General features: G+C 43.1%; 2 protein-coding genes across 4 annotated transcripts; one reads left to right on the top strand and one right to left on the bottom strand.

The window, feature by feature from the left end:
* Positions 1 to 821: 821 nt before the first annotated feature.
* On the bottom strand, positions 822 to 7,190 carry PKDREJ (polycystin family receptor for egg jelly). The gene has a single exon (XM_015627823.3). It carries the CDS (start codon positions 6,895 to 6,897, stop codon positions 937 to 939), a length of 5,961 nt encoding a protein of 1,986 aa, XP_015483309.1. The 5' UTR covers positions 6,898 to 7,190; the 3' UTR covers positions 822 to 936.
* An 8-nt stretch (positions 7,191 to 7,198) lies between these two features.
* TTC38 (tetratricopeptide repeat domain 38) lies at positions 7,199 to 27,133 on the top strand. Of its 3 annotated transcripts, none has more exons than XM_015627828.3 (14): positions 7,199 to 7,278; positions 12,639 to 12,716; positions 13,186 to 13,267; positions 13,618 to 13,789; positions 14,727 to 14,900; positions 15,731 to 15,806; positions 16,886 to 17,005; positions 19,271 to 19,330; positions 20,417 to 20,455; positions 21,176 to 21,257; positions 22,155 to 22,320; positions 24,288 to 24,447; positions 24,731 to 24,804; positions 25,254 to 27,133. In XM_015627828.3, exons 1-14 carry the CDS (start codon positions 7,255 to 7,257, stop codon positions 25,345 to 25,347), a joined length of 1,401 nt encoding a protein of 466 aa, XP_015483314.1. In that variant the 5' UTR covers positions 7,199 to 7,254; the 3' UTR covers positions 25,348 to 27,133. The 3 variants fall into 3 exon arrangements, with proteins under 3 accessions (XP_015483314.1, XP_015483315.1, XP_033370702.1); XM_015627829.3 differs by having other exon boundaries at positions 7,215 to 7,278; positions 12,532 to 12,716; XM_033514811.1 differs by having other exon boundaries at positions 7,259 to 7,357.
* Positions 27,134 to 27,508: the final 375 nt, after the last annotated feature.

The raw sequence follows: 27,508 nt of genomic DNA, 5'->3' as shown, positions 1-27,508 counted from the left end.
GATCCCGGTTGTCTGCCCGGCTCCCCGATTCCCAGCTGCCCCAGGCTCTCCCTAGGTCCCCGTTTCTCCCTACCCCCACGCGGACCTCCCAGTTCCTTTCGCCCCCAGTCTCCCGTTCCTCGGTCCCCTCCTCAGCTCCGCTTTGCTCCCCGATTGCCGGTTCCTGTGTGTCTCTCTGCCCCCCGCCCTCAACCCCCCATTTCCCGTTCCGTCCCGAGCTCCTTTTTGCCTCCCGATTCTCGCCGGCTCCAGTTGCCCTTCGGCACCCACTTTCTACCCAGTTCCCGGGGCTACCCCTTTCCCCGATCCCGGTTCCCTCTTCCCCGATCCCGGTTCCCGTTCCCCGACACGCGGCGCCCACCGAGCCACTTCCGGGATGGCGCGGCTCCGGGGTCTCCCTGCAAGGGGCAGGGGGCGCCGGGCGGCCGGCAGGGGGCGCTGTCCGCCCGTGAACGCGTCCCGCCTTCCCTCATACCTTGCTCGGGTCTTGGTGGACACGCCGTGTCCCCAGCCTGTCCCCAGCCCTCGCGATGGACACCCAGGTGTTCTCAGCGTGTCCCCAGCCCTCGGAGCGGACACGCCGGTGTTTCCAGCCCTCAGGGTATTTTTCTCTCTTACATCAGCATGTGCTCCTTGGGGATCACCTCTGCGAGCTGGGCAGAGGAGTTGATACTGCCGTGAGATACAAGATCTCAGCCACAAAACTTGGGTGGGAGAAGTGTTTTGATAGCAGCTTCAACTCAGGGACTGGCTGAGGTGGAGACGGTAGGCATTCTCAGTGGACTATGCAAAATTTAATAGCAATAAGACAAGGTGAGGGATGAAACCTTTCATGAAAATAAGTGTATTTATTTTAATTTTTTCCCTTCTCAGCATGTTTGCTTTCATCAGCTTCCAAAGGCTGATATTGCTTGGTGCCTCTGACATCAACAAGTTTCAGGTACCTCTCTCAGTTTCTTCAGCTGAGTTAATCTCCACACGCTTTTCCTGGGTTACCCATCTGATGTCTTCAGAGTATTTTGGACGAATTGTGCTCATAGCTGAGAAAAGTAAGGATTTCAGAACTGAATTGAAAAACACATTCTGAAGAAAGGAGGTTCCTGATGCTATGAGCCACTCTCGGGAAGTCTGGTAGCCATAGGACAAACCATAGAGCACAATGAAGAAGGACGAGAGCACAGTTATGCTCAGAACCAGTCCCCAGGCCACAGAGACACACCACCAGCACAGCAAGGGCTCAGTGTCTGGGATCTTGCGAAACTGCCTGATGGCAGTACTTAGGCTCCTTCCTCTGAAAAAGATGTCCCATTCTGCGAAATTGGAACTTGACTTCTGAGACTTATCCATCTCAGGGGAATTCACAGTTACCATCTGCTCCTCTGTGTCAATTACATTTGCATCTTTTTCAGAAATTATGCAATTATTCCAGTACTCAGAATCTACCTTTGGGTACATCTTAGTCACAACAGGAGGAGGATCCTTCTGGGAATACTTAAATAAGGCAATTATTAACATTTCCACAGGGAGTGTAAGCAAAGCACATTCAATTCCTACTGTTACTGATCTCAAATACCTCAGGTATATCGGAGTTTCATCGTCCTTTTCTGCATTAAAGAACATAATGTTGACAAGCAAACTGAATAATATTACTGTTAAAAATGTAGACAACCTTTGGAACCTGGTGAAACCCCCAACAATAACAGGAGCAAAAATTGAGAGCCATAGATGGTACTCTGTCAGTCTCCTGTTAAAATTAATAAGAAAATAGTCTAATTTAGGTAGAGGTGTCTGGGGGTCTGTGACAGAAAATTTCCAGTCTTGTGAGGGTTTGTTCTTGTCAAGGAAAAGCCATTTTCTGCACAGAAAGAACCAGACCTTCCTGGTGGACATGTCCTCAACTTCAGCTCTGCTTAAGAACCAGGTTGGAGATTCGCCCTCATTTTTGAGCCTGACCCTGAAGGAACGAATATCTCCCAAGTTTTTCGCAGTAGTTATCAGAAAGCAATCAATGCTTCCCCGTTGGAAAGCTGGAGAAGGTCTGTGCCATAAACAACGGAATTTACTTCTGCCATACTGGCCGATGAGCTGCAAAAAGACCTCTACTTCGGTTCCAGCATTCCAGCGACTGCCTGTGTACAAAGTGACCAAAAAACTCCCTTCATCAGACACCTCATTGTCTGGCAGAACGATTATGTACTTGATTTCCTTCTCAATCCTGTCTCTTCTTATAGCCCAGCAGCACAAAAGCAAGTAGATGGTAAAAATAAACAGCACTGTTATGAGGGTCAGTGGGTTTTTAGGTAAGTCTGCTATTAGGTTTCTCCCCAGATCTACTGTGTTGGGAAGAACTACTACCTTGGCTGCCAGGAACTTGATGCTGGGTGCAGGAAGGGCTGACAGACTCCTGCGATTCTGATTGGAGTCACAGACACAGTGTACCTTCTCCCAGTTGGTCAAGGAGCCAACCTTGCATGTGTCTTTGCTCCACTGACTTCCAATCCCATCCAGAAACAGGCAGTGGTCATTAAAAATGTATATGCCCACCACCTTCCGGTTTGGGTACCTTAAGATATAGCGTGTCTCAAAGACAATGGAGATATTCTGAGTGTCTGCACCACTTTCCTGCACTATGGTTGTCAGCAGGGACTTTGGGAGACAGACTATATAGGGACCTGTAATCCTACAGTCAGCAGTGCTTGTCTCATTTCCACTTGCAACTGTTGGCATGTTGTGGAAAGCAACAAACGAGGCCACTGGCTGAGTGTTAGTGAGATTGGTACCTGTAAATATCAGCACCTTGAAAGTAGCTTTTAATTTTGTCATGATCTGGAAGTATATGCTCGTGGCAGTTTTATTGACCTCAAAACTAAATCCCCCAGTTGTGTAAGTTTCTGTTTTATCGGGTCCCATTACTAAATTAAAAGTTGCAAGTCCACCTTTCCTGCCAAGAAAAATGTCTGTTCTTTCAGGCACGATCGCGACTAGATCCCCATTAGTCTTAGTCTCTGCGATTTTATACCCCATGACCATTGATATGATATCTGATGTGTAACCTAACCAAGGAAAGGGGCTCTCATCAAATTCAAAAATGGCAGTGGAAATCACAGTATCCGGGGTCACTCCTGAACCATCTCCTTTCCTCAGTGTTGGATAAAAGCAATTGTGGCAGGTGTATGTGGCAGGCAAGTAATTTGTCATGTTCCAGGCTTCATTTTTCTTCAGAGTGATATTCCAGTGTCCTGTTTCTATTAGAGTTTCTATTTCTTCAGGGACTTTTCCCCAGAAAACTATATCTGTTACGCCTTCCATGATGGAGAAAATATGTTTAATTCCATCTGCACTTACATTCTTGAGACTCAGAAGATCAGCTCTCAGGATGTTGGACAAGCATCTTAGTATTCCACTGGTCTGAATTTCTGCTTCCTCAGACCAATGGGTCTGACTCCTCTGTCTCTTCAGAATTCCTGTTACTGCTGTCAGTTTCCCAATGGCAAGGTCTTGTGACATAACATTCATTTTCTCAACTGCCTTTGTGACTTCAGAAAGAACAGCCACTACTTGGTTGACGTCCATGATGCTATTTACTGAAATATTCAAGGCTGTTTTAATCACAGTCTCCCGAAGCTGAGCCTGAGGGAGCTGGACAGTTGGTGTGCCTTTAACATAGTTTAAGAGTGAGGCTGCAAGATAAGCCAAATAACCAGCTCTAAGACGATCCCCAGTCTGCTGAGCAGATGTTGATGCACTTAAACGCCTTGCTGAAGCCAGTAGTTCATGAAACACAGCCGAAAGGGATTGAGTTTTAAGTGGCTTCTTTACATAGACACGTAAAGTTGCCTGGGTAAACGCCCCAATGGAATCACTGACTTGAATATAAAGTGTCAAAGTGTACCTGTGAGAGGGCACTCCAACTGGGAGAAGAGATGGAGGAGTTTTAGGCTCAGAACCAAAGTACAGAATTGTGCCAAATGTGTTTTCCACCACAGAAGTTATTGTGGTAGTTTGGGGTACGTCAGAAGCTACTATCACTTTGTATGTCAGAGGTAAATGGCTGTCAGAAAATCCTCTACACTTAACAACAAATTTTGTCAGAAAGGCTATACCATGGCGGGGGCTGATGTAACACCTGCCAGCTCGAGGTGGAGTATTTACTGAAAAGGGTATTCTTGAGGATGAAGTCCTACCATCCCAGGTAGTTACGCTTATGTGAAGTATGTAGGATGAATATGCAGGCTTTGTGAAAGTCAGAGCATGTATAGACATGTAAGCCCCAGACCTCCCTGTTGATGTTTTGGAAGCCCAATCAAAATGAATTTCTTTAGAGGTATCTGAAAAAAGGGACCAGTAATATAGTGGCTTGTTGCTTGGCTTACAGTTTGAGCATTTTCCAGATATGGCAAATCTCTCTGTTGGAATTAAACTCCTCCCACAGTTTTCAAGGCATTTCATGTCCAGAATGAGTGGAGGGCCAGGATCCACCTCTACAACTTGATCAGCATAAGCCTGTCTTCTGCCCTTTTTAATTACCAGGCGAAAGTAGTATAAGGTGCTTCCTGGGAGGGATTCTGGTGGTATTTTTTGAATGGGACCTGAGGGTGTTATCCATCTCAAATCCTTCTGTAATGGATGGCATCTGTTTTTCAGGCTGAATTTCATAGCCGTATAGTCTGCTGAGTCTTTAGTGCAGTACCAAGTAAATATCAGCGGTCCTTCCTGTGCATCAGGATCAGAGGATTCAGAGCCATCAAGAGTCCAGCTCTCAGAAAAACCCACTGTGCGGACTGAGCCCCCCGAAATATTTGCCAATAGATCGGCTCTCTCAATCTGAACATAAATAATATCATGGGCCTTGAGTGATATTGAGGTCCTAATTGGGACTACCTCAACAGTGAAATAAAACAGATACAACCCGTAATCTAAAGTATTACTGGGAACAGTTAAATGTATCATTTTTATGCCAAACATTGCAGAAGTGTTCACTGGATTTGACCAGTCCGGCTCAGTTTCTGTGTCCTTAGCAGGATAGACATACCATAAAGGCTTGACAGATATGCCAATGTGGCAGTCTACATTCAATTTGACAAAGAGGTAAAAAGATAGTGCCCTTTTCTTGTACAAGATAATGGATCTGGGATCAGGTCTCTGAATCCAACACCTGGTTATCCTACATTCTTTTTTCTCACAAACCACTGGTGCTTCTATGGCTTTTGCAGTATGGTTGTTGACCCTGACACTTAAAAGAGCCGGTGTAGGTGCACTGCCAGTGCAGTTCACCTTTGCCACAAACCCCATGTATTTCTCTGCATCAAAGGGTAAAGCAGAGCGACGGACAAAACGCGTGGCATTTTTCACATGGTCTTTGTACGTGTATATGCTACTCTGGACAACATGGTCTTTTTTTGTGCCAAAAAGCTGCAGATGGAAGGTCCACTCGCACTGTAGCACTGGATGTCGTGCAGGGATAAACCATACTAAATAACTAATGTTCTTCAGAAAAGAAAGACGGCCACTGCTGAAAACATGGACATCAAGGTCTCTTTCTGACAGTGACCTAATCAAAGCCCTCTTCTGATTCATATAAATGTACATTTTGAACTTGTACCACTGTATGGCCAGAAACTCTATGGTGAGTAAGTAGGAGAGCTCTTTGTATTGGTAGAACACAGTGCGTGTGTTAGGGCAATCTGTGGAACAAATGCTGTTGTTTTCTTTAGATGTGTAAAATGTTCCCTGGTTGTACCTGAAAATGTGGGTGCTGCTGCTGGTCTTCCCTGGGCAAAGGTTGACATGGATGGGAGTTTCTTTGCCAGCAGTTAAGCTCAGGGTACCATTGAGCAGGTGCAGTTCTCCCGTCAATTCCTCAAACCTCTTTCCATCAACATGGAAGTAAATGCTGGCCACCACTATCTCATCCAGGCTCTGAGGTGTAGAAATGGCACAGAAGTTGCTTGATGGTGTAAATGAACTGTAGGAGTGGAGCCAACCTCCTATAGCCTGTGTGTCTACCAGTCTGTAGGAAAGAGTACTCAGGGTAAGGGGCTGAAGCCACCAGGATAAGCTGAGGGGCTGCTGAGGAACACTAAGGAGCTTGGAGCTGATACTGAGGACATGCACCAAGTCAGGCTCCACCTTGAGAGAGAGGTTGAGGCTTACGTGAGGCATCTGCTCAATACTGACCAAAGCAACATGGATGCCAGGGCGTCTGTAGCGCACAGTCAAGCGGTAGCTGTAGTAGGTGGCACAGGTCTGTTGCAACTCGACTGTTGGGTAGACAGCAGGTGATGGTGTGTCCTGGTGGTCACTGCTGGGAAGGAGAAGGGTCGAGGGGACACCTCCCCGGCTGATGAAGTGGTACTGCCAGCCGGCACTCTTGAGGCGTGCACACCAGCCCAGCTCCACTGGCTGCCACACGTGGATAACGTGTGTCTGCGGCCAAAGCACGAACAGCCGCATATCCTGCCCCGAGATCTCGACGCTCACGTTGTGGTGAAAGCACTCGGGTGCAGCGCAGGAGGCAGACGAGCATTTCACTGTAAGAAGGCTGGAGGCCCCGGGTGAGGAAGCTCGTGCTGTCTGCAGCACCACCTTGCCTGACCAGCGTGAGATGTTCCTCACAGAGACCGAGTTCAGGTACCAGAGGCAGCAAGGTGGGGATGGTGGCTGCCCCTCCTTCCCCTCTACCTCCGGCCCTGCTCCTGGGGCCGGCTGGTAATGCAGGGTCACGGTGCTGTTCCACAGGCACGACACCCTATGCTCGTTGTCCTGCCGCTGGAAAACTTGGCCGTGAAGGCCCGGGCAGCTGACCCTCAGGGGTGACGGCTGGAGACGGACAGGGGTCGCCGCCGAGCCGCGACGGCAGCAGGCGAGCAGCTGCAGAAGAAGAAGAAGCGCGGCCATCGCGGCCAGAGGGAACAGGGCGAAGGACGCGCGGCCTGCCGGGCGCTGCTCGTTGGGGGTGGCCCAACGGCTGGAATAGCAACCTGCGGGCACCGGAGCCTCCTCCAGAGAGCAGCTGGTGAGAACGCTATTTAACCTCGGACAGCGCGGACCGGAGGTCGGTCCGGAAGAAGCAACAAAAATTTTTGGACCAATAATCGCCACCGAATTCCCGCAGCCGTCCCTCAGCAGGGGCGCGGGGGGCTCCGCGCGTACCCGGCACCCACCGCCCGCCGCTCGCGTCGGTGGCGGCCCCGCCCCCTTGGCCCCGCCCCTGCTCGCGTTGGAGCCGCGGGGCGGCGACACTGCGGTTGGACCATGGCTACGCTGAGGGACTGCAAGGTAAGAGCAGGGCTGGCGGGCTGCGAGCGGCTGGCAGCGTGACGGGCTGCGGGGGGATGGCACGGTGAGGGGCTGCAAGGTGAGGACAGGGCTGAGGGGCTGCGAGGGGAGGGCACTGCTGAGGCTCTGAGCCAGCGCGGCTCGGTCCTACCCGTGCCCTGCGCCCAGGGGAGGCGGGTGGGCCTCCATGGGGGTTCCGGGGGCTGCCGACGGGCTTTGGGCTGTGGCGGGAGGGGAGCTAAGCTGGGTTCGCTGTGGATGGAGCTTACCTTCCTACACTGGTGTGGGTTTCGGAGGAGGGAAGCTGCTGTTGGGATCTGGAAAGGGGGAAGGGTCGCTGTCTCATCGCTTCTACTGCGGAAGCAGATCCATGTCTGGGCGTCTCTGGGTCTTGTTCCCAGCGCAGGGGTCCCACGGCACTCACCCGCCCTTTCCGTGGGCCTCAGAAGTGGGTCAGGCCTTAGATTAAATCAGCCTCGGGTCAAAGGGTGCAACCTACAGGAGCTGCTTATTGATTAAGCCATTTGCTCTCTTTCTGATAAACTCCTTTTATGGCAATGTTTTGGTTAATTAGGGCAGTGGCAGGTTAAAACAAAGTCTTGAAGATTGCGTGTGACAGGTGCATGGTTGACAGAGCTCTGGGAATCTGTCACGCAAGGAATTCAAGAGGTGCTAACTGCAGCCCACAGAGAGCACAATTCTCAGAGCCAACTAAGGTTCTAACAGAGAAAAAAATACAGATAAACAGTCACCAGATCTCATGACTGAACTCTAATCTTAGAGCAGGGGAAAGGGCAAGGCTTTGGTCTCACCAAGAAGCAGTGAGAAGAGCAAAGGCCATGACTCTCTAATACAAGAAACATCACAGAGAAGACTCCTGGAGTTAGAGGATTGTGCGAGATCAGTGTAAGAGAGCCCAAAGGAAGCCGCTGTGGGAAGGGGAACTGATAATTGCCTTACAGACTCTTGAGGCTGATTTTTGCCCACTCACACGCCCTTCTGGATTTCTTCAGTCACAGTCTGAGGCCTCACTGAGAGAAGCCCCAGGACCAGGGTGTCCCAGGAAGTCTGGGTAGGACCCCTTATGTATGTCCAAGAGTACAAGCGGTGCTGCCTTTTCTGTGGTCCCAGTACTTTAGTTCTAGTTGGCAATGACAGATTAGGTTTGGAGCACATCTTTTACATCTCTTAGGAGCCAGAAGCTGCTGTGGGGTGGTTCTTCCCTGTACCCCATTGTCCTGATGTGCTAATAGTGACACAGAGAAGTGACATCCCTGATGTTACACAGTCTTGCTGCCATTCTCCTGTTGCCTGTTGGAGTTTTCCAGTGAGGAGTGAGTCAGGTGGGCTGTAGCCATAGCAGCACAGAGGCTTTCCAGAGGGGCTGGAAATAACACTTACCTCAGCTAGATCAGCAGTGTCCTTAGTGATGGATGCAGGCCCATTTTCCGCTAACCCTTGTTCTGCTGGTTTGTTCTGGTGCCCACACACACAGACTTTTCCATTCTTGTGAATCAGCATCAAGTCCCCTCAGAATGGGACATAATTTTCTGCTTGGCAAGTACCTTGAGCTGTTGTATAAAATAGTAAAACAGTCAGTGATCCAAACAAGGCTTGTTTTGGATGACTGATCCTGAGAATGGCTCCTGGCCTACTTTGCAGGGCACCATAGAAGATAGCCTGTAAGTAGCAAGTCTAACCTTGCTATCTGCCTGACTTTTCTCTTTATTCTTTTTTCTGGATGATAAATGACAGAGAATAAAAATTTTCAGGTCCCCCAAGGTTGCTGAATAGAGCTTAAAGACTAACTGGCAAAAAAAGATAGAAGGGTTTAAAGGTATGCACACAGGATTATAAACATGGCTGGAACCAGTGGAGAAACAGATAAGAAGGACTACAGTGGTTTTTTGGCAAGTTATGTAGCACATACAACAGAGAGCAACAGAAACCTGTGTCATGGAGTTACTTTACCTTTAAGAAAAGTTGAAGTTTCTGGGAACTGCCTGGAGTCTTTTCTCCTGTGAAAAACGAGATTCACATAATTTTTATAGAATTTAAAAGTTTAATAAAAAAACAATTAGGAGAGAAAAATAAAGTAAAGTATACAGATACGGCCGGGTGTCTCTGCATTCAGCTAAGAGAGCACACCTTACTAACAAAGGATTGTCCCTTAAAAACAGAACTCTACTACATATCCATAAATTCTCATACATATTCATACATTCTTCTTAGGATCTTTGGTGTTCTTCTGTTTAGTTTTCTCTTGCCTCCTTCCCAATAGATCAATCTTCTTGGCGCCATTGAGATTTACATTCTCTGATACCAGGAACGCAATAAATTCCTCCCCCCAGAGGTCACTGGTCACTGCTGTCTTCATCTGGATAAGATAGTTTACAAATGCAGGAGTTCTCCAGCTATTTTTTTTCCTCAGTCTTTGGGTTATACAAACAAAGACAGTTTTTATTTTAATACTATGCCATAACCTAACATATATGTATTATACTACTATTTCTAAATTTTATCAATAACAGAAATAAAGAAAACTATATTAATACAACAAAATTTCTCATTCTTATACACATAACATTCATCTTAATATTTGCGAAAAGCCAATAGCATAAAATGTATCTATAACATCTCCTGACCAATTATCGGTCATTGCTGAGAATTGACAGCAGTTTAGGCCATTGAAAAGTGGGTTCAACTTGTGAACCCTACCTTAAAGTGTAAAACCAGAGCTCTCTTGGCTCTCTTTGTTTCCTGGCTCTGAAGAAAGCGGAGCTCCGGCCTCCCGTTCCCAGCCCAGGCCATGCGGCCGGCGGGGACAGGGCTGGGCCTGCCGCATCTCCCGGCCGGGAGATGCGGGCCCTGCGGGGGGTTTTCCCTGGGCTGGGGCCGGGCCGGGCCGAGCCGATCTCTGGCTCGGCTGCAGGGTTTTTGCTGTAACTAAATTCACTAGAAACTGCTGAGTGAAGAGAGAGACTCTGGGCCTGCAGCGGGCTGGGGCGGCGACTACACTCTCCAGAGCAGCCATGGGGAACTCTCCGTCGCAGACGGCTCCAGTTCCTGCACCGGCCGAGGCCACAGAACTACCTACAACAGCCTGGGCAAGATTTTAACTCTTTCATTACCCAGATGAAACTTGCGGATTAATCTTTTATCCAGAGAGAAAAAAAAGGAGAGTGATCAACATGAAAAGAGACTTTATAAACTGCCAGTGACAGGAAAGAAAAGAAGCTTCAGAAAAGGTAGAGAATTAAGAAGATGCTTTAATTTAGCTGAAATATCTTTCTGTTAAAACTATGAAGATGGACAATGAAGTCCTGAAAAGAACTCCTTTAATTCATGATAAGTATCTAGGGAGGAATAAAGTGTTCAAAGTGTAAACTTGAGTAATTATGGTATAGTGAAGTGCTGGGAGATTTGAAGCCTTGAGAGGCAATGAGAAAACTGTTGTCTAGTGAAGCTCACAGAAACAGATGAAGAAGACTTTTCTTGTTTTTGAATACTCATCCTTAAAAATGCTATCCCTAGACTTATGGCCCATACACATCTCAGAGTGATGTAAAAATGGGAGGGGTGGGCTCTGATAACAGCAGCTCTGGGCAGCTGATATCAGGATGCTGATACTATAACAAAAATAGTTTTCTTTTGAGAAACTCCATAAATTAACAGGAAGAAACTTCTGTTTCTCTACAAAGACTGGTGAAAAGACTGTAGCAAGAATTGGGACTGTTTTAACCACCTAAGTTCCAAAGTTTTTGTCTCTGTTGTCGTGTGAACAAAGAAATAGTGGGTATAGGGGATGAAAAGGTTTTTCTGGAAGTTTATTCTGGTGTTCTTATTACTGTAGTTTGTCAATAAACTTTGTTTATTCCTTTTAAGTTTTATGCCTGTTTTACTCTTGTTCTAATCCATATCTCACAGCAAGAAATAAGTAATTTTCTTAGTTATTGGTTTTAAACCACGACAACATGAAACAACAGCACATGCCCTAAGTGAAAGTTCAAGGAATGGTCACCTTTAATATCAAAGCATTCAGTGAATACAACCACCAGAGACCCCTTTTTATGACTTTCCAGGACCATAAAAAATGTCCAGTAAAAGGCAAATGCATTCAAATTCATTTTAGGAAATAGTTCTGTGTATTAGATAAGAAGCATATATTAATGAATATGTATGATTATGATGGATAAAGACCTTGTTGCAAAGTCTCACCACAGCCACAGAACAAGGAGAGCATGTCCTGTGCAGGTAATGAATTCCTGCTTTCTAGTGCTTCAAATTGTGTTAGGAAATTTATTCTGGCCAATTTCAGTAACATGGATATAGCATGAATTGTAAAGAAAATGTGTAATTTTAGATTCAGGTCTACTCTTTCAGGCATGTAATTTGAAGACTCAATTACCTTAGCTGTTGGAATGTGAGCCTTTAATCCAATCACAGTGGGAAAGTTTTAGGACATATTAACAAAGTTGTCTTTGCCTGGTTACTTAAAAATTTTGACAGATTATTATAGATAGGAAATGCTTTAAAATGGAGGATGAGAAGAGCTGAACTGTTGCATTACCAGGAAGGACTAAGCCCCCATTAGGAGACATTTGAATTAGCTTGCCCCAGGTCTGGTTTTATAATGTGTATTTTTGTAATATATTTTGTCCTCTGTGTACTGCATTAAAGTACTGCTGAACTGATTGGGGCAGCTTCTCAAATGAACTCTGCTCATTTACCAGCAGCTAGCCAGAAGATATTGTGCCTCAGTCATGTTATGTTACTAGAAACTATGGCAGCCCAATTCTGTTTTGCTTTTTAGCTTTATCCATTTCCCATGTGCTTATTGTTATCAGGCTTGTGTATAAATCTGTGATTGAAACTTTCAGTTGATTAACTCAAGAGATTTAGTGGATTTGCTCTGCCAGGCTGTTTGGTCTATAGGCTGATTCAGAAGAACATTATTGTTTATAGAAGATTACAGATTTATAGATTATAAGAGAACAGGGTTTTATTTTACCATATCTCTACTTCACATGAGGTGTGCCTGTAGCAGAGGAAGTCACCAGCAGCTGTAATGAATTCAGCATGGTGCTGTCATTATGAGCTGGGCAACCATTGGGGTCTTCTGTTACACTTGGTGATTGTTGGCTTCTTTAGTCTCACTTCTCAGTCCACCTAATTGAGTCTTAGATGTAACTACAACTGAACAAAAGGTTTGTTTGTACCTCACACTGTCCTTCTAATTTTTCTTTTTAAAAGTGCACAGCAGATGAAGATATCAGAGCAGCATCAGTTTGAGCATTTGCCAGTGTAGCCTGGAAGATGAGGGTGTAAAAGGACCATGTATGTGTTTGTTTGTTGTGCAGGCCTGGCAGGATGCTGGACTTGTCCTGTCCACGACCAGCAATGAAGCCTGTAAGCTCTTTGATGCTGTGCTGACACAGGTATGACTGAAAAGTGCAAGAAAATGTGATTTGAAGGGACTTGTGCATGAAACACTCATTACTGTAGTTGATATTTAAATTTCTTATCAGGTGGGAGAGCGTCAAAATCAGGTCACCACAGTAGTTCAGCCTTTAGCTGGCAGCAGGAAAACCTTTTAGCAGAGAGCTGTGCCAAAGGCTGCCATCTGTGATGAAAACCTCATCCAGTGTGCTTGTTCCACTTGATACCAGCAAATCAGCTGGTTGACAAAAACCCGGGTTTCAGGGTAATTAGTTCTGCTGGTGACTGAGTTATATTCAACCCCAGTTTTTCTGTTTTTCTACTACACTAAACCTACCTTAATGCAATAATTGTGTTTTAGTAATTTGCCTTGCTTTTGTGTCTTGGTTTTAAGTATCTGTGAGAACAAAAAGAAGTCCAGTATCATAAAGGATTTCTCAAGCCTTTCTTGCTCTGTCTCTCTTACAGTATGCAACTTGGACCAATAATGAGAGCCTTGGAGGTATTGACAGATGTCTCTCCAAGCTAAAAGCAGCAGATCCAAACTTTAGTGAGTATAACCTTTGATTCTGAGCGTGAAAAGTGCTGGATTAATGCCTGCTGTCTTGGTATTTATCTGACTTTGTTTATGCAAGGTCAGAGTGATAATTTATAGAATTCTGTAAAACTTCCTCAAAATACAGAGCAGACAAAATGCTTTTGTATGGTGCTTTTTTCTTTCCATTTCACATAGTATTTTAGTAGCTGTCATGAAAACCTTCTGAGAACTTTAGGCTTGGGAGACTTCCTGGACCCCCGTGTGCACAAGTCAGTTTTATTGAAAATGCTCAGCTCCTCTGGTGTTTTGTGGAGCTGAAGGCTTTACTATGAGCTCAGCTGATGCTGTGCTGTTTCCTACAGCAATGGGACATGTCATTGCCAATGGCTTGGAGTTGATTGGCACTGGGAGGACCGTGAGACTCGACAAGGAGCTGGACAGTGCCATGAGAGCCATGGTGGCACTTTCCAAGTCACAGCCACTGACAGAGCGGGAGAGGCTTCATGTGTCAGCGTTGGACATGTTTGCCAGGGGGTGAGTCCTTTGTCACCCTGCTCAAGGGACTGTGAAGAGTTCCTTTGTCTACTTCAGGCAGAAGTGAAGGTTGGCAGTAGTGGTGTGTGATGTTAGCTGACATCTAGCAGAGGATTGGGGTTAGGTGTCACAGATTGTCCCTGAATTTCTCTCTCCACCATAAGTGCCATGTCTAGCTGGTAAGCAGCACTGTATGAGGTCAAATGCTCTATTGCCACCACTTCCTAGCATTAAACACTACACATTTTAAATGTGCCACAGATCCATCAGTGTGGTTTACAACTAGGAAGTGAAGTGTTTGGCTACAGTAGGGTCCAGACTCAGATTCATAGAAAGTTATAGACTTCTTTCTTGTCTCCCTATGTCAAAACCCGTTTTCCCTGTAAAACAGGGAGATAAGAGTGTCACACATGCTGTAGAGGCTCACTGCTTCATTCCATATGATAAATCTCTATAAATTGCAGAACATATGGGCTAATGATTCACTTTCATTATTTGTTTGCCAGACAAATGGGTGACCATATATTTACTTCACATCTCAGCAAAGGAAATGAGAAAGCTACTGAAGCCCTGCCACTGGATTTGATTCCCACAGAAGGAGAGGGAAGGAGTGTCTTTGTACATACAAAGTTCCACTAATTATGGTGGGTCCCTGTAGGAACTATTCAGCACTGTAGGAAAATGTTTAGATTTATGGTTTAAACTTGTCTAATTTTCATTATGTATTACAGTGATACAACATGATTTGTTTCATGAGAGGTGCCAAATGAAGATAATCCAGTTATTAGCTTAGAAAAGACAAGAATTCTGTCAAGGAAAAAAATAAGTAATTTGGTACTGAATTTTCTATTTTTCAGCATAGTTTGAGTTCAGGACTAACAGTAGGGGCGGGCATGTGTGCCTTCTTTCAGTGATGGAAATAAGTTTTTATTTCTAGCCAACTTCCAAAAGCTTGTGATCTATGGGAGCAGATTCTGCAGAGCCACCCAACTGACCTACTGGCCCTCAAATTTTCCCATGACACTTATTTCTACCTGGGATATCAACGTCAGATGCGAGATTCTGTTGCCCGTGTTTATCCTTTCTGGACACGTGATGTTCCACTGAGCAGGTGGGTCATGCTTCATTTGGAAATTGCTCTCTACCTGGTGTACATGGACTATGTAGTTTTTAAGGTCAGACTTACAAGTTCCATGATCTTTTGGAAACAGACACGTAGACAAAAATTAAGAGTCTAGAAGTTATTCAGATTTGACCACAGATAGAATGTGTCTCCAGTATCCCTCATGACACTGTTTTTGAGAGATTTTTCTTAAGTGAGCTGTGTCTCACTGCTGTCAAATATAGCATGTGGTGTGTAGCACACGGGATAAAATCATGTCCTCACTCAGGGCAAAATTTCTTAATTTCTTCCCAAAAATACTATTCATCTTGATCCACTAAATAAATCAGGTGCACAAAACATCCCTAATTTTCCTTTACACTGGGCCTTTATGGCTTAATTGGGATGATTTACAGCCAGTTTTAAAGGGCCACTTCATGTGGTTTTGTGGGCACTGGGGAAAATACAGAAGATTGCCTTTGAGATGCTCAGATAGCTTTGGTGACATCAGTGTCTCACTTCTAGCCTTTTAATTCTGCATCTTGCAACTGTTACGGAGATCAGCAGCTCGTTCTGTGTAGCTGGTGATTGCATTTCATCCAGAGATGGGAATATCCATTCTGATTTGCATCTTGTCACTGTTTGCCATGCTGGTGTCTCAGGGTCACTCATTTCCTCTGAGAATTAGCTTAGTAGTTCTATATACTGTGAGCTTGAACCCTTGTAAATTGCACTGCAAGGACTTTTCTGAATTAAGTGTTCTTTCTAGTATGTGTTTTCAGGCCTGGATTAAACCTAGTTATAAAGGAATGATGTCCTCTTTTTCTCCCTTTTGTTAGCTACGTGAAGGGCTACTACTCTTTTGGACTTGTGGAAACAAACCTTTTTGACCGTGCTGAGAAGGTTGCCCATGAGGTAAACTCCCTGCTGTTGGTGCTATAAGCCTTTAGAATTCTCAGATAGGGTGGTGGTTTCTACCAGTCAAAGAAGCAAAGATATAAAGCTCAACATGGAAATGCTCACAGAGCTTTGTGAGACTTGTTGATGACTGTTCTCACATCTCTGCTCTACCAATGCAGTTTCACTGGACTGTATTCCCCTCACTTGCTTATGAGCATGCCCTGTCAGATGGGATCAGAACACCCCTATGAAATCCATATATCAGCCTATCTGCTACTTCCCATGTGTATGATTGGCTGTTTACTCCTATTAAAGCATGTTGGATTGCTTTGACATAGGCTGCTCTTGACAATCAGTTCTGTTTGGCTTCCTGCTCTCTTTTTTCCCTTGATTTTTGTTCCTGGATTGTTGAACAATTAACTGTAACAATGTTCCCAGGAATCTATATTAGCCAGCCTTTTTCCTTTCTATGAAGATAGTTATTATACTTGACTTTCTCCAGTCCTCAGGTTTATCCCTCCAGGAGTCTTAGACACAATTAATCTCCAATGGGTGTTCTTGACAAAACATCTGTTACATCAAATTGCTGAGAGTGACAATAGAGACTAAACCCTAAAACTTAACCTTTACTAGGTTTATGACTAACTTTGCAAAACACCAAAAGCCTAGTAGGAGTTGTTGGGCCAAGGAAGAGGAATTGGCTGAATACTCAGAGCTGGCAATTTTTTGGAAAAGAAATAGTTGTCTGCAAGACACTGTATCATGGAATATGTTGTGCCTGTGCCTGCAGTTCTTTCATTGATGCATGTCTGTGAAATAGATGTCATTTCACAGTCATAAAGCCTGCGCTTTAAAATGTTTTGCAGGTGTTCATCTCCCTGCAGCAGAAGCTGGGAAGTGAAGTCAGCCAAGAAACATTCTCTTCCTTTTCTGTCCAAATCAGACTTCTGGGCTGTGGTTAGTTGGAGTGGTACAAGGATGTACTTAACTTGCAGCAAGTAAAAAGTAGTATCTTGTTTCTAGATAAGCAGTGATAAATGCCTGTATTTGCAAGTTTGTAAGGTTCATTGTGTTTTTCTGTTTTTCACTCATAGGCATTGGCTATAAATCAGACAGATGCATGGTCTGTCCATACTATCGCTCATGTAAATGAAATGAAAGCAGAGGCGGAGAAAGGCTTAAGATTCATGAAGGAAACAGAAAATAATTGGAAGGTAAACATTTCTGAAAAAGCTCCTTTTAGGTTTTCTTTAATTCCTGCAGCCAAGTTCTTGAGTCCTCTGCCTGCAATTCCTATCTGCAGACCTGTTACAGTCAATGGAGAGTTTGCATGTTGGAGGAAATCCTCCCCTGAGGTGTTCCTACTCTCCTTGCAGGTTTTTAACCAGGAAGAAGTGGCATGTTATGAGGGACATGACTGTCCCTATTTGTGATCTGTTGTGTGGTTATAAAAATAAAGTGACCACTGGTTCTTTCACAAGCTTTATACTTAGGCTGAGGCAAGTACTGACAGACAGTTGAGGTACCTGGCTAAATCTCCTCATGGGACCTAAGATAAGGAGGAAAATGATACAGTCAAATCAACTGCTTCAAAACACTAAAATACTTTCTTGCTTTGGGGAGGGAATTTTAGGAAAAACTGTGAAGAAAAGAGAAATTACTCTCTTACATCTTTTCTAGTGTACTCATTACTTTCTAGTGTATCAGTTAACTTATCCAACATGTTTGATACCATCTTTCAGAGTATTGAACAGGTTAATAAGTCTGTTATGTGGTCCTTTGCTGTAAATTAAGTTTCATTTTGTGTTTGACAGCATTTACCCAGTGATTAAGTCTGTTATATTCAGAGCTGAGGGCTGTGAGGTTTGCCTTTGTTAGAACCCACAAGAGTCTATTTTAGAGTCATCTGAGCTGACTTCCACCTCACCCAAAGAGCAGTACTGGACAGTGAGACTAAAAAGGCTTATTTTGTGTTGGTTTTATTTTTTAAGTTAAGCATTCGGATACTGGACTTGAAAGTGCAGTCTCTGGCTGAGACTAAGATAAGTGAGACTCCCCGTGGGAGAGTATCCCAAAAAACCTCAGCCCTAAAGAGACCAAAATCCCACAAGTGGTGCTCTGTGTGTGTCAGTAAGAGCTCAAAGACTTGATCAACGCCTGCCTAGACCAGAGCAACCATTTCCTGAAAGAAATATGTTAGTTTTAATTAAACAGTGATGTAGGGGATAGTTTGGGTAATACCTTAAAAAAATAACAGTCAGTGACTTTTGGACTGATTTTTTTTATTTTTTTTTAACTCTTGCTTCTTAAAATGGTTTCATATCTCTGCAATTCATACTTTATCCAAATAAAATGAAGTGTAAGCTCACTTCTCTCTAGCAGTTTAATCTTTTTCAGAGCTCAAATTTAACAGCAGGGAAGGGGTTTTGTTTTATTTAGTCTAAGTAATTTATTTAGTTTAGGTAATTCCATTATCTTGTTTCTATAACATTTGGAATGTCAGTATGATACTCAACTTGATATTATAAGTGTTTATGCCAAGCACGTAACTGCTTCTGTTGCTCAGGTTTGGTTTGTGATTTAATATTAAACCAGCAAAGATTACCAGAATGTTTATTTAAGGCCCTCACATTTATTGGAAACCTTTACCTTTGTGTTTCCTGAAAGTGGTTGTTACAGTTTTCAGTATGACGATAAAGATTTTCCACTTGTGAGACCATTAAGTTCAACTACAGAATGGGGAGAAAGTGGGAGGAGAGGGGTGAACCTTCCTGGTATTTTAATTTTCACCAAAGGATTATGGAACTACATTTGTCTATTTTTAATGCATTCACAAAAATGAACTGCAATTGCCTTGACTTCAGGCTAGGGAAAAGGATTTGAAGTTCTGGTGCCAGCTGGAAAGGACAGTGTGAAATTGGCGCAGTCCAGCAAAAATTCATCTCGGCTGTGAGCTGCTAGTGTGTTTGGCATCTCTTGCAACTTCTGTAGCCTGTAGTAAAACTTGTTTAAAAAGTGATTCCTCTTTGTCTGAGGTGGGTTCTAGATGGCTGGGACAAGTGGCCCTCATAAGGCCTCCATATCCTCCTCTCTCCACTTTCTGGCCCAGTTACTTCAGACAAGATGCCTAAATTTTAGATGAGACTTACTCTTCTTACTGAAATCTTACTCTTCTTATAGATGTGGATTAAATTTCTTTTTCTGCTGAAGAAAGGTGAATTCTGAGGCATCCAAGTGCAACTCTTATCTGGAAAACGATATGGAGGACACCACATCATTGGTTTTGAGGTGTTGCCCTGAATAGCTGCAAGGTCAAGTGTACCAAATGAGAAGGTGTTCTGGCAGCTGATTTAAATGTCTTGTCTCTTTTGTGTCTTCTGAAGTACTTTGTTTTGCTGAAGAAGGAAACAGAAATCTGATTAGATAACTTGAAAACGGAAGTTACTTTGTAAATAATTTCTTTTTTTTCTTCTCTTCAGGGAAGTGATATGCTTGCTTGCCATAATTACTGGCACTGGGCCTTATACTACATTGAAAAGGTATGAGATATTTTCATACATGTGCTTTATAGTCCAGATAGGTTATCTAAAGCTCTTTAAAAGGCAGAGCTAACATTTACTGGGCAGGGGGAAGGAGGGGGCTTATCTATTTAAAGGGATGTTTTTATAAAATAGCACAACGCTACATTTACAAAGTGGCAGTCCTTTATTACTGTTTTTTGGAGAATTTTAATTGCATTGGTCAAAAGTTTCAGTATCTTTCTAAGAATGTTGAAATATTGCTGTGAGATTATTGAATGTTTGAAGATCCAATAGTCTCACTAATTACATTTAGCACAGTTACTTGATAGCAAGATGAAGTCAGATCTCTAATTTTGAGACAAAAATTAATAAAATTCTTACCAAATTCAGTAGTTATTTTCTGGCCCAAAAATTTGCTGACCGTAAAAAAAAGAGGCCATAAACTCTAAATTGGGCTGCTAATGCTATTAATTATTGTTATTAATCCTTACTATTAATAGCCTTACTATTAAAGCCTTTAAAAATGGTTGAAATTTTACCCAGCCTGTCAGAATTTCCTTGGATTTAATGCTTAGCACTGGTGGGCTTCAGCTTAATAGAGAGATAAATGTGGCATCTTTGAGAAGGCAGCATCCTTTGGCTAGAAAGCAGAGTAACATAGAAGGAACATAATTTTCAACAGGATTCCAATAGTTTATTTATTTTGCCACTTCCTAGCTACATAACTTTTTGAAGGCTACTTAAAACTGGGGTTTTTTTTCCATTTCTTTGCATACACCATGGGATGCACTGATTTTTGCAAAAATCCCTGAAATGACCATTAGAATGAGAGGCAATACCTCATGTATCTACTTCTTGCTTAACTTGTGAAAGTATTGGTACTTATTCTTAGATGAAACCTTAACATACTGATCATTTTGCCTTATTAAATACAGGTTTTTCTGCTTTGAATACCTTGAGGTTTCTTTGACTTAGTTTGTTTCGATCAGGCAGTCCTGAAGAACTATTATTGCATCTATTGATGTGTTTGTCTGTGGTTGCTGCCAGTCAGTGCTGGTTGCTGTGTCCGCACATTAACCACGTAGTCCTCCTTTGCTTTTCCAGGGGGAATATGAAGCTGCTTTGACAATTTATGACAAGCATGTGAGTAGGGGCCTTTTTTTCTTGACTGAGGTCATGCAAGATTATGATGTGTGCTTTCTTCCTTCTGTGTGAGATTGAAACCTATCACAGTGTGTGATCTGTGTATAAATATTGTTTACATCTATTACAGTCTTTTAGGGAAACAACTTCTCAGCAGTTCTCGGGGAAATGCCCAGAGTGTTACATACTTTGAGTGATTGAAAGGGCTACAGTGGTACTGATTTCCATTCCATCCATGTTTCTTGTTTTCCTATAAAGTCAGGTCACCTTTACAAAAAACAGGTTTTGCATGTTAGGTACAAAGTCAACTGCCTGGATTTCAAAACAATCTTTGTAAATAAGCAATATCAAATTAGATAAGAGCACATCTTTGTAAGGATTGTAAAAATACTGCAAGCATTAAGAAAGCTGCAGGACAGATTTCTATCTACTAACATTGATCAAGTGAAGTAATATTTATGGCACAGTTTTGGAAAAAATAAAATACCGTGGTGATTCTCCATATTTACTGAGAAAAACAATACATGTAAAGCCATATAATTTTCTGTCATTGCAAATTCCTGTATTCAAGAAAGATGCAATTAGGACTATTACAAAACAAGTAATTTTGAATTAATAGAAGGATAAAATTAATTTAGTACTGTGAAAATAAGTTCAATAATCTGAGGAGGTTTCCACTAGCACATCACTTGGCAAGCCTATGAGTGCTTCTGATTACAGATTGCACCGCCATGCCTGGCAAGTGGAAGCATTCTGGATATAGTTGATAACAGTTCGATGCTGTACAGGCTTCATCTGGAAGGTAGGATAATCCTTTGGCCATTCTTTTTTATAACTGTAATTTTCTTTTTCCCTTGCCCTGGTGTCCATGTTGGGGAAGTATTTCAGTGTAATTACACAGCAAGCTTGATCAGTGTTTCAGAAGAACCTTGAGAAAAGCATAAATATAAAGTTCCTAATAATGTCCATAAGCTTTATTCTACCCAAGAGCTTCCATTTTCCATGCCAGTGTGGCATAGCAGTCAGCTCCAGCTAACATAGGTCACATACTTCTTCTTTGACAAATTCAGTTCTATTGTCCCTGGAGGTCTTGAGGCTGAGCAATCAAGTGCATAAGCCTCTGAAAACCCATAGCACTTTCTGGATGTAAATTTCCAGTTAGATCCCTTTTTTTTTCTGTTTTGATCCTGATTGAAATAGTTAGTATGGGCATATCAGCTTCTGGCTTTTTGTACTCTTTTAACTCTGTGGCACTTCGCCTTTTTAAGTCAGTGTTTATACACTGGGGTTCATGACAGGGGACGTGATGGGCAGACAGTATTTAACACTGTTCTGCTAAATCCCTAATGATGTATTGGAGTGTTTATTAAATCCATCTTCTCCCTCTGTCTTGTGATTGCTGCAGATGGCTCGTGGTGAGCCGCATCTCCAAGACATTATGAGTAATCTCATAATAAAGCTAGAAGCTCACACAGTGCAGACTAAAATAATGCCTTGAAACTCTTGACAGTCAAGAAACGCTTAGCCCAGATAAGGCAGGCTGCAGCTGAGCCTTATTGCTGCATAAATCTTGCCACATCAAGAAATGTTCTCTTGAGTTCAGTAGGAATGCTTTTTATGCTGAGTGACTGAAAGTACATTGCAAAGTCACACTTTTGCATGTGGCAGTGTTATTTAGAGAAGTATTTTTTACTCTTAGGTGTAAAGCTTGGGGACAGGTGGAATGATCTGCTTGGGGTTACGAAGAAGCACGCCAAGGATCACATTCTTCTGTTCAATGATGTGCACTTCTTGATGTCTTTCCTTGGAGCCAAAGACCACAAAACTACCGAAGAGCTTTTAACAACTCTGCAGGAACTTGCCAGGTAAGCAAAGGATTTCCTGCATTGAGTTCAATGAATAGCTCTCTGAACTTCAGGGCGATGATGTCTCTGGCTTGCTGAAGCTCCAACGTGCTCCTCCCTGCCTTAGCATGTCACTGGAACACATTTGGTTTAAGCAGGTCAACATCCAGTTCGGAGATCTATATCATTATTTATTTTTTAAATTAATATCTAGAGGGGTTTCTCATCTTGATGAGCAGAAATCTTTTGTGTTTGAGGTCATGGACACCACCTGAGCAGTTGCTGTTTCCTTTTAGTGTGGTCACACTACGCTGTGTTACAGACAAGGACTAAAGTATATTAATAAGAACATTCTACAAAGTATGTCAGCTGTCTGTGGTGGATCTTTTCTGCTCTGGTCTAAAAAGTTAATAACAGAACAGTTGTTGGTAGTGATATTCTAATGGCTACTCTTTCATGTGTTGTTAAGTCCATCTGCAGGAAATTAGGTTTCAAGTACTACTAAAGTAATAAACTAGAATATTTTTCTTTCAAATTAAGATATTTGAAAAAGTTGAATATTTAAATACTACATCCAAACAATGACTGTTTTGTGTTCCCTTAGTATTAAATGACTGTGAATTGCCTTGGTTTTTTTTAAGGGGTTGATACATAGATGCTTTAAACTTATTTCTTCCCCCCACTATACCCTTTTTTTCCTCTGTTTAAGCATCTGTTGCTTTCTTTGCCTTTAAAAAAGGAGGAAGGAGAACCTGAAATTGTCACTATTTGTTCCTGACTATATGTAGGTTCGAGGAATACTGTAATTTTTAAGAATACTTATCAAAACAATTAACTTTCAAAATACAAAACAAATAACTTTTCAAAGAAAGCCTAAGTATGTCTCATTTAAGTAAAGGAGAAAACGGCAATTTTGTTATTTATTCTATTGTTTATATATGTCATTATATACAAAGTATAGAAAACTGCTCACCACAGAGACTTTAATGAACATGTATTAATATGCTATTTATTCTTTCACTCAGTGCTTCCTTTCACCTAGCCTTAATAATATATGTGTACATTTTTAGCTGTAGTTTGAAATACTATAAAGCAGAAAATATATTAGAAAGCAGGCTATGAGCTGAAAGGGCTATATTCATGATTGGATTAATTTACATCTGTCACAAATATGTAATGTATAAATGATACCCCAGAGGTGTTTTGTATGTACTAAGAAAGCAGTGATCCAACCTGGGCACAAACATCAGTCCCATCTGGCATTGCACCGGTATTTTTCCCTGGCCTTAGCCATGGAAAATTGCTGGGAATTTTTCAGATATCCCATGGCACTCTCTGGTGGTTGGTGTCACAGGCTCCTTTCTATGGCAATGCTGGACAAAATGTGCAAATGAGGAATTGTTCCATCATTTTCAATCACTGGCTGTCTCAAGCTGCTTCAAATGAACATCTGTTGTGCACTTTTATCTTTCTAGGGTGCCACAGTTTGTTTAAGGAATGATAAACACATAGGGCAGTGTTGCCTACAGGAGAATGAAGGCTGGCCCAGTGAAAGAAACAGGAAGTTTTGTAACGCTGCCCTGAGAAGGAGATGGCTTGTAAGGTCATGACTGGGAGCTCTGTGCAAGGACTGGTGGCCGCATGTGGCCAGACAAAGGACTAGAAGTAGGATGTTCTGGTGGAGTCAGCAGAGGAGAAACTGCAGTTTTCTTACTGTCCTAGCCCAAACTGTTTATTGCAGAGGTAGGAGGGGTTGTGCCTTTTGTGGGTATATTCAGGAGAATAAAAACTGATTGCTGGATGAATAGCAAAAAGGTGAAAGTAGCATAATCACACCAAAAGATACGACCTAAGTCGAGTACCTGAAACATCAGGCTTTGTACAGTAAAAAAAATAAAAACCTGTCTGCAGGCAGTGGCAGACTGGCATTGAAATATGGCCTATTTATGCTTTGGCTTATGGAAGTTAACCACTTGTTCATTCTACAGAGCACCTCATGAAGACCACCAGCTTTCCCTGGCCCCTAGACTGGGGCTGCCACTGTGCCAGGCTTTGGTGGAGTTTGAAAATGGGAATTGTGACAAAGCTGTAGACCTGCTGTACCCAATCCGTTATGAACTAGTCCAAGTGGGAGGCAGTGATGCTCAGGTAAAGGAGATCCAGAAAAGACTTTTTGATGTGACTTAATCCTCTTTCAGTAGCCCCCATTAAGCACTTACCTCATCAACAGCACTTCAGTCTTTGTGAAGTGCTGAACTGTGCTTGTGACTGAATCCAGTTTGCAAACACTTACTAGGCAGGGTTAGATATTTATTTTTAATGTTTATATGTTTCCTTCCTGTGAATTTAATAGTTTGGTAACCAAGATATTGGAACCAGCAATACATTATAAATTACTTAGTAGTTTGTATTTTGCTGATATTTTTTCCAGAGAGATGTTTTTAGCCTGTTGTTGATCCATGCTGCTTTAAATTCTAAATCAAAGGCCAAACGAAACTTTGCAAGGTGAGTATTTCCCCTGATAAGTATTTGTGGAAGTAGCACTGTTGCTAAAAGTAAGAAGTAATGAATATATTCAAACCAATAAATTTAAGGCTAAAATTATATGCAAGCATTTGTGCTAAATGTAGCAACATTTAACCATGATAAAGAAGTACAATAGCTTCCAATTCCAAAAGTCCACTCTTGCAGCCTGGATGGATGATCTGTGTAAGTTCCAGGGTAGTTGATTTTCAAATGTTTCTGTCTTCAAATACGTTTTGAATACCAAATCCTGTTGACCATGTGTGTTATGGACTGCTAAGGTTTTGTGAATTACTGCAGCTCCAGTCAGTGCCACTGCTGACATCTGCTTTGCTGGGAAGTCAGGTGTGGGCTTGCCTCAGCACAGCCTGTTTGGCATAACAGTCCATCTTTACCATGTGCTCCTCACCCTCCTACTTCTCCTTTCACAGGTATCTCCTGCATGAACGTGATATGATGAGACCAAAGTCACCAATGACTGAGCGACTGATCCGGAAGGCAGCAGCCTTGCATTCCATGGCATAAGGCTTTCCTCCAGCTTCAGCTGGAAGAGACAGGACCTTTCCACAATGTCTGGGTGCAGGGAGTGCAGGGGTGCTCTGAAGGAACTTGGGGAGGTATTTGGGGTTAAAAGATCTGAGAATAATTTCTGTAAGAAAGGACAGAGCTATTGCATTTTTGAGGGTTGTGTCTTAGATGATTCCACAAGGAAAGAAGAAAACTTGCTGATAATGCACAGCTTTCTGGAGCATCCCAAAGGCGCTACTGCTCTGGTATGTTTTCCTGAATGTTCCCTCTGACCCTGATTATACACAGTGCAGTAACAGTGCCTGGATTTCAGTCCTTCTTTGGCCCAGTTTGTTACTTGGCCTACATGTGAAGTAAACAGCTCAGGTAGTTAAAAGGGAGCTTTTAAATAAAGCTATTAGGAAGGTGGGCCAAAGCCAGTACAGGCATGAACTGAATTCCATGTGAAGCTTCCAGCCCATTCAGGCAGGAGTCACAGGCCTCTGGATTCAGGATCTCTTTCCAAGTATACATTTTTTAACTCCCTCTCATAAAATGTTACATTTTTCCTTTCACTATAGCACAGCAGAGCTTTCTGGCTTTACTGGGTCAATGAAACCAGACAAGAACCAGTCAAGAATAATGACTATTCTGACATGGGTGCTCCCTCAGCACTTTTAAATCCTTCAGAAAAGAGAAAAGCCTGGATTTCAGCTGAACAGTACCATTTCTGAAGGGTAGGGGACTGAGTCTTGGTGCTTCCCTGAGATTTTGGATAGTCAGGCCTTAATACCATCTCACTCCAGGGAGTCCCTGCATGTTGGCAAAGTGGGGTTTAAACTAAAGTTAAAGCACACACTTCAGAGAGGTGAAGACTAGGAGGGAACTTCTGCCATGAACAGAGGGCTCAGGGGGATGGACACAGCTCTGTCCCAGCTCATGTGATGGGATAAACTTTGGTGCTGCAAGTCAGGCATGATGTGAGCCACAGACCTCAAGGGACCTCTGGTGCTTCTGGATTCTTGCAGCATCCCAGAGCTAACACATTGTCTTCTAATAGTATTTCAGAAATCCCTACTGATGGGGAAGATAGCATTTCAGAGCAAAACTGAACTCATGCCTCCTCTTCTGGAACAGAAATCCCACGCTGTGCAACTGCCCAAGCTCTGACTTTGCTTCCACATCTGCAGGCTCTCCTGGCCCCACAGGCCTGCCTCTCCTTCCTGTCCAGCTCAGGCTCTTCCTCATATCCCACAGCAGCCTTGTCCTAGTTTCCTTCTGACCTAAGAAAGCACTTCCATAGCTGGCCCTGCACTTCCTCTGGAGTTCTTGCATTGTGGAACAAGAAGTGGAAGTGCTTTGCTGACATTTTACTTTACCCAATCCTCCCAAGGCAGAAATAGCTTATTTTTAAATCAGTAATAATGATTTATGATTACATAAGGGATTGCATTCCTTGCCTTCAGGTCCTCGGATTAATGAGTGTGCTGTTCTTCAGCTTCATCACTGCTTGTCTCTGTTCAGCCATGGTGGGGAGTGACTCACTTGGGACAAGTTACACTGGGTTTTTACTATTATTTTTAATAAGTGCACTTCAAGCAATGACTTCAGACAGGTAACTTTTTACTCGAGGAATTTAACAAATTGTGTAAGGGAACAAAAGCCTGAGAAATCTCTGGCTGGCTACGCAGGATGTAACCATTCTAATCCATGACAGTATTTTCAGTAGAACATGATTGAGAATTTTGTCTGCTTTGCCTTAATAAACTCAAATACAATCTTTGTTGAGCAAGCAAGTACATGACTTACTTGCATGTGTGAAGCTTTTAAACGTGTTATTCTGCCTAATTTCATAGAGGTTTGCACCCACTTTGTTTCTGTCATAGTGGCCAGAAGCATCCAGCAGTGGAGAGCAGCAGTATCTGTGCTCGCACAGCCCAAGCATGGCACAGCCTCCCAGTTGTTTTCCTTGGTGCCACTGTCTTGGTAACCAGTTAGGAAGAAGCTGAGGTGTCAGTAGGTGGGAGAACCATTGTTTATTTTCCATCCTTCTGCATTCAAAGTATGCATTTTCCAGCTTTTCTCCCCCTTCAGCTCAGTTATCCAAACTGCAGCTCTAACCTCCAGTCCACCCCTCTCATGGAAAAGCCAAAGCCTTGTGCATCAGAGAGCACCCAGG

Source organism: Parus major, chromosome 1A, assembly GCF_001522545.3.
Source record: "Parus major isolate Abel chromosome 1A, Parus_major1.1, whole genome shotgun sequence".
Classification (NCBI taxonomy): Eukaryota; Metazoa; Chordata; class Aves; order Passeriformes; family Paridae; genus Parus; species Parus major.
The sequence above is the reverse complement of the archived record's forward strand: the minus strand, read 5'-3'. Positions and strand labels throughout refer to the sequence as shown.

Bases quoted from the DNA above. Each gene is read 5' to 3' on its own strand.
- PKDREJ (XM_015627823.3), bottom strand. From the start codon at position 6,897: ATGGCCGCGCTTCTTCTTCTTCTGCAGCTGCTCGCCTGCTGCCGTCGC.
- TTC38 (XM_015627828.3), top strand. From the start codon at position 7,255: ATGGCTACGCTGAGGGACTGCAAG. The intron at 21,258-22,154 runs GTAGGATAATCC...TTTTACTCTTAG, and splicing joins GTACAGGCTTCATCTGGAAG to GTGTAAAGCTTGGGGACAGG. The intron at 24,448-24,730 runs GTAAAGGAGATC...TATTTTTTCCAG, and splicing joins TGGGAGGCAGTGATGCTCAG to AGAGATGTTTTTAGCCTGTT.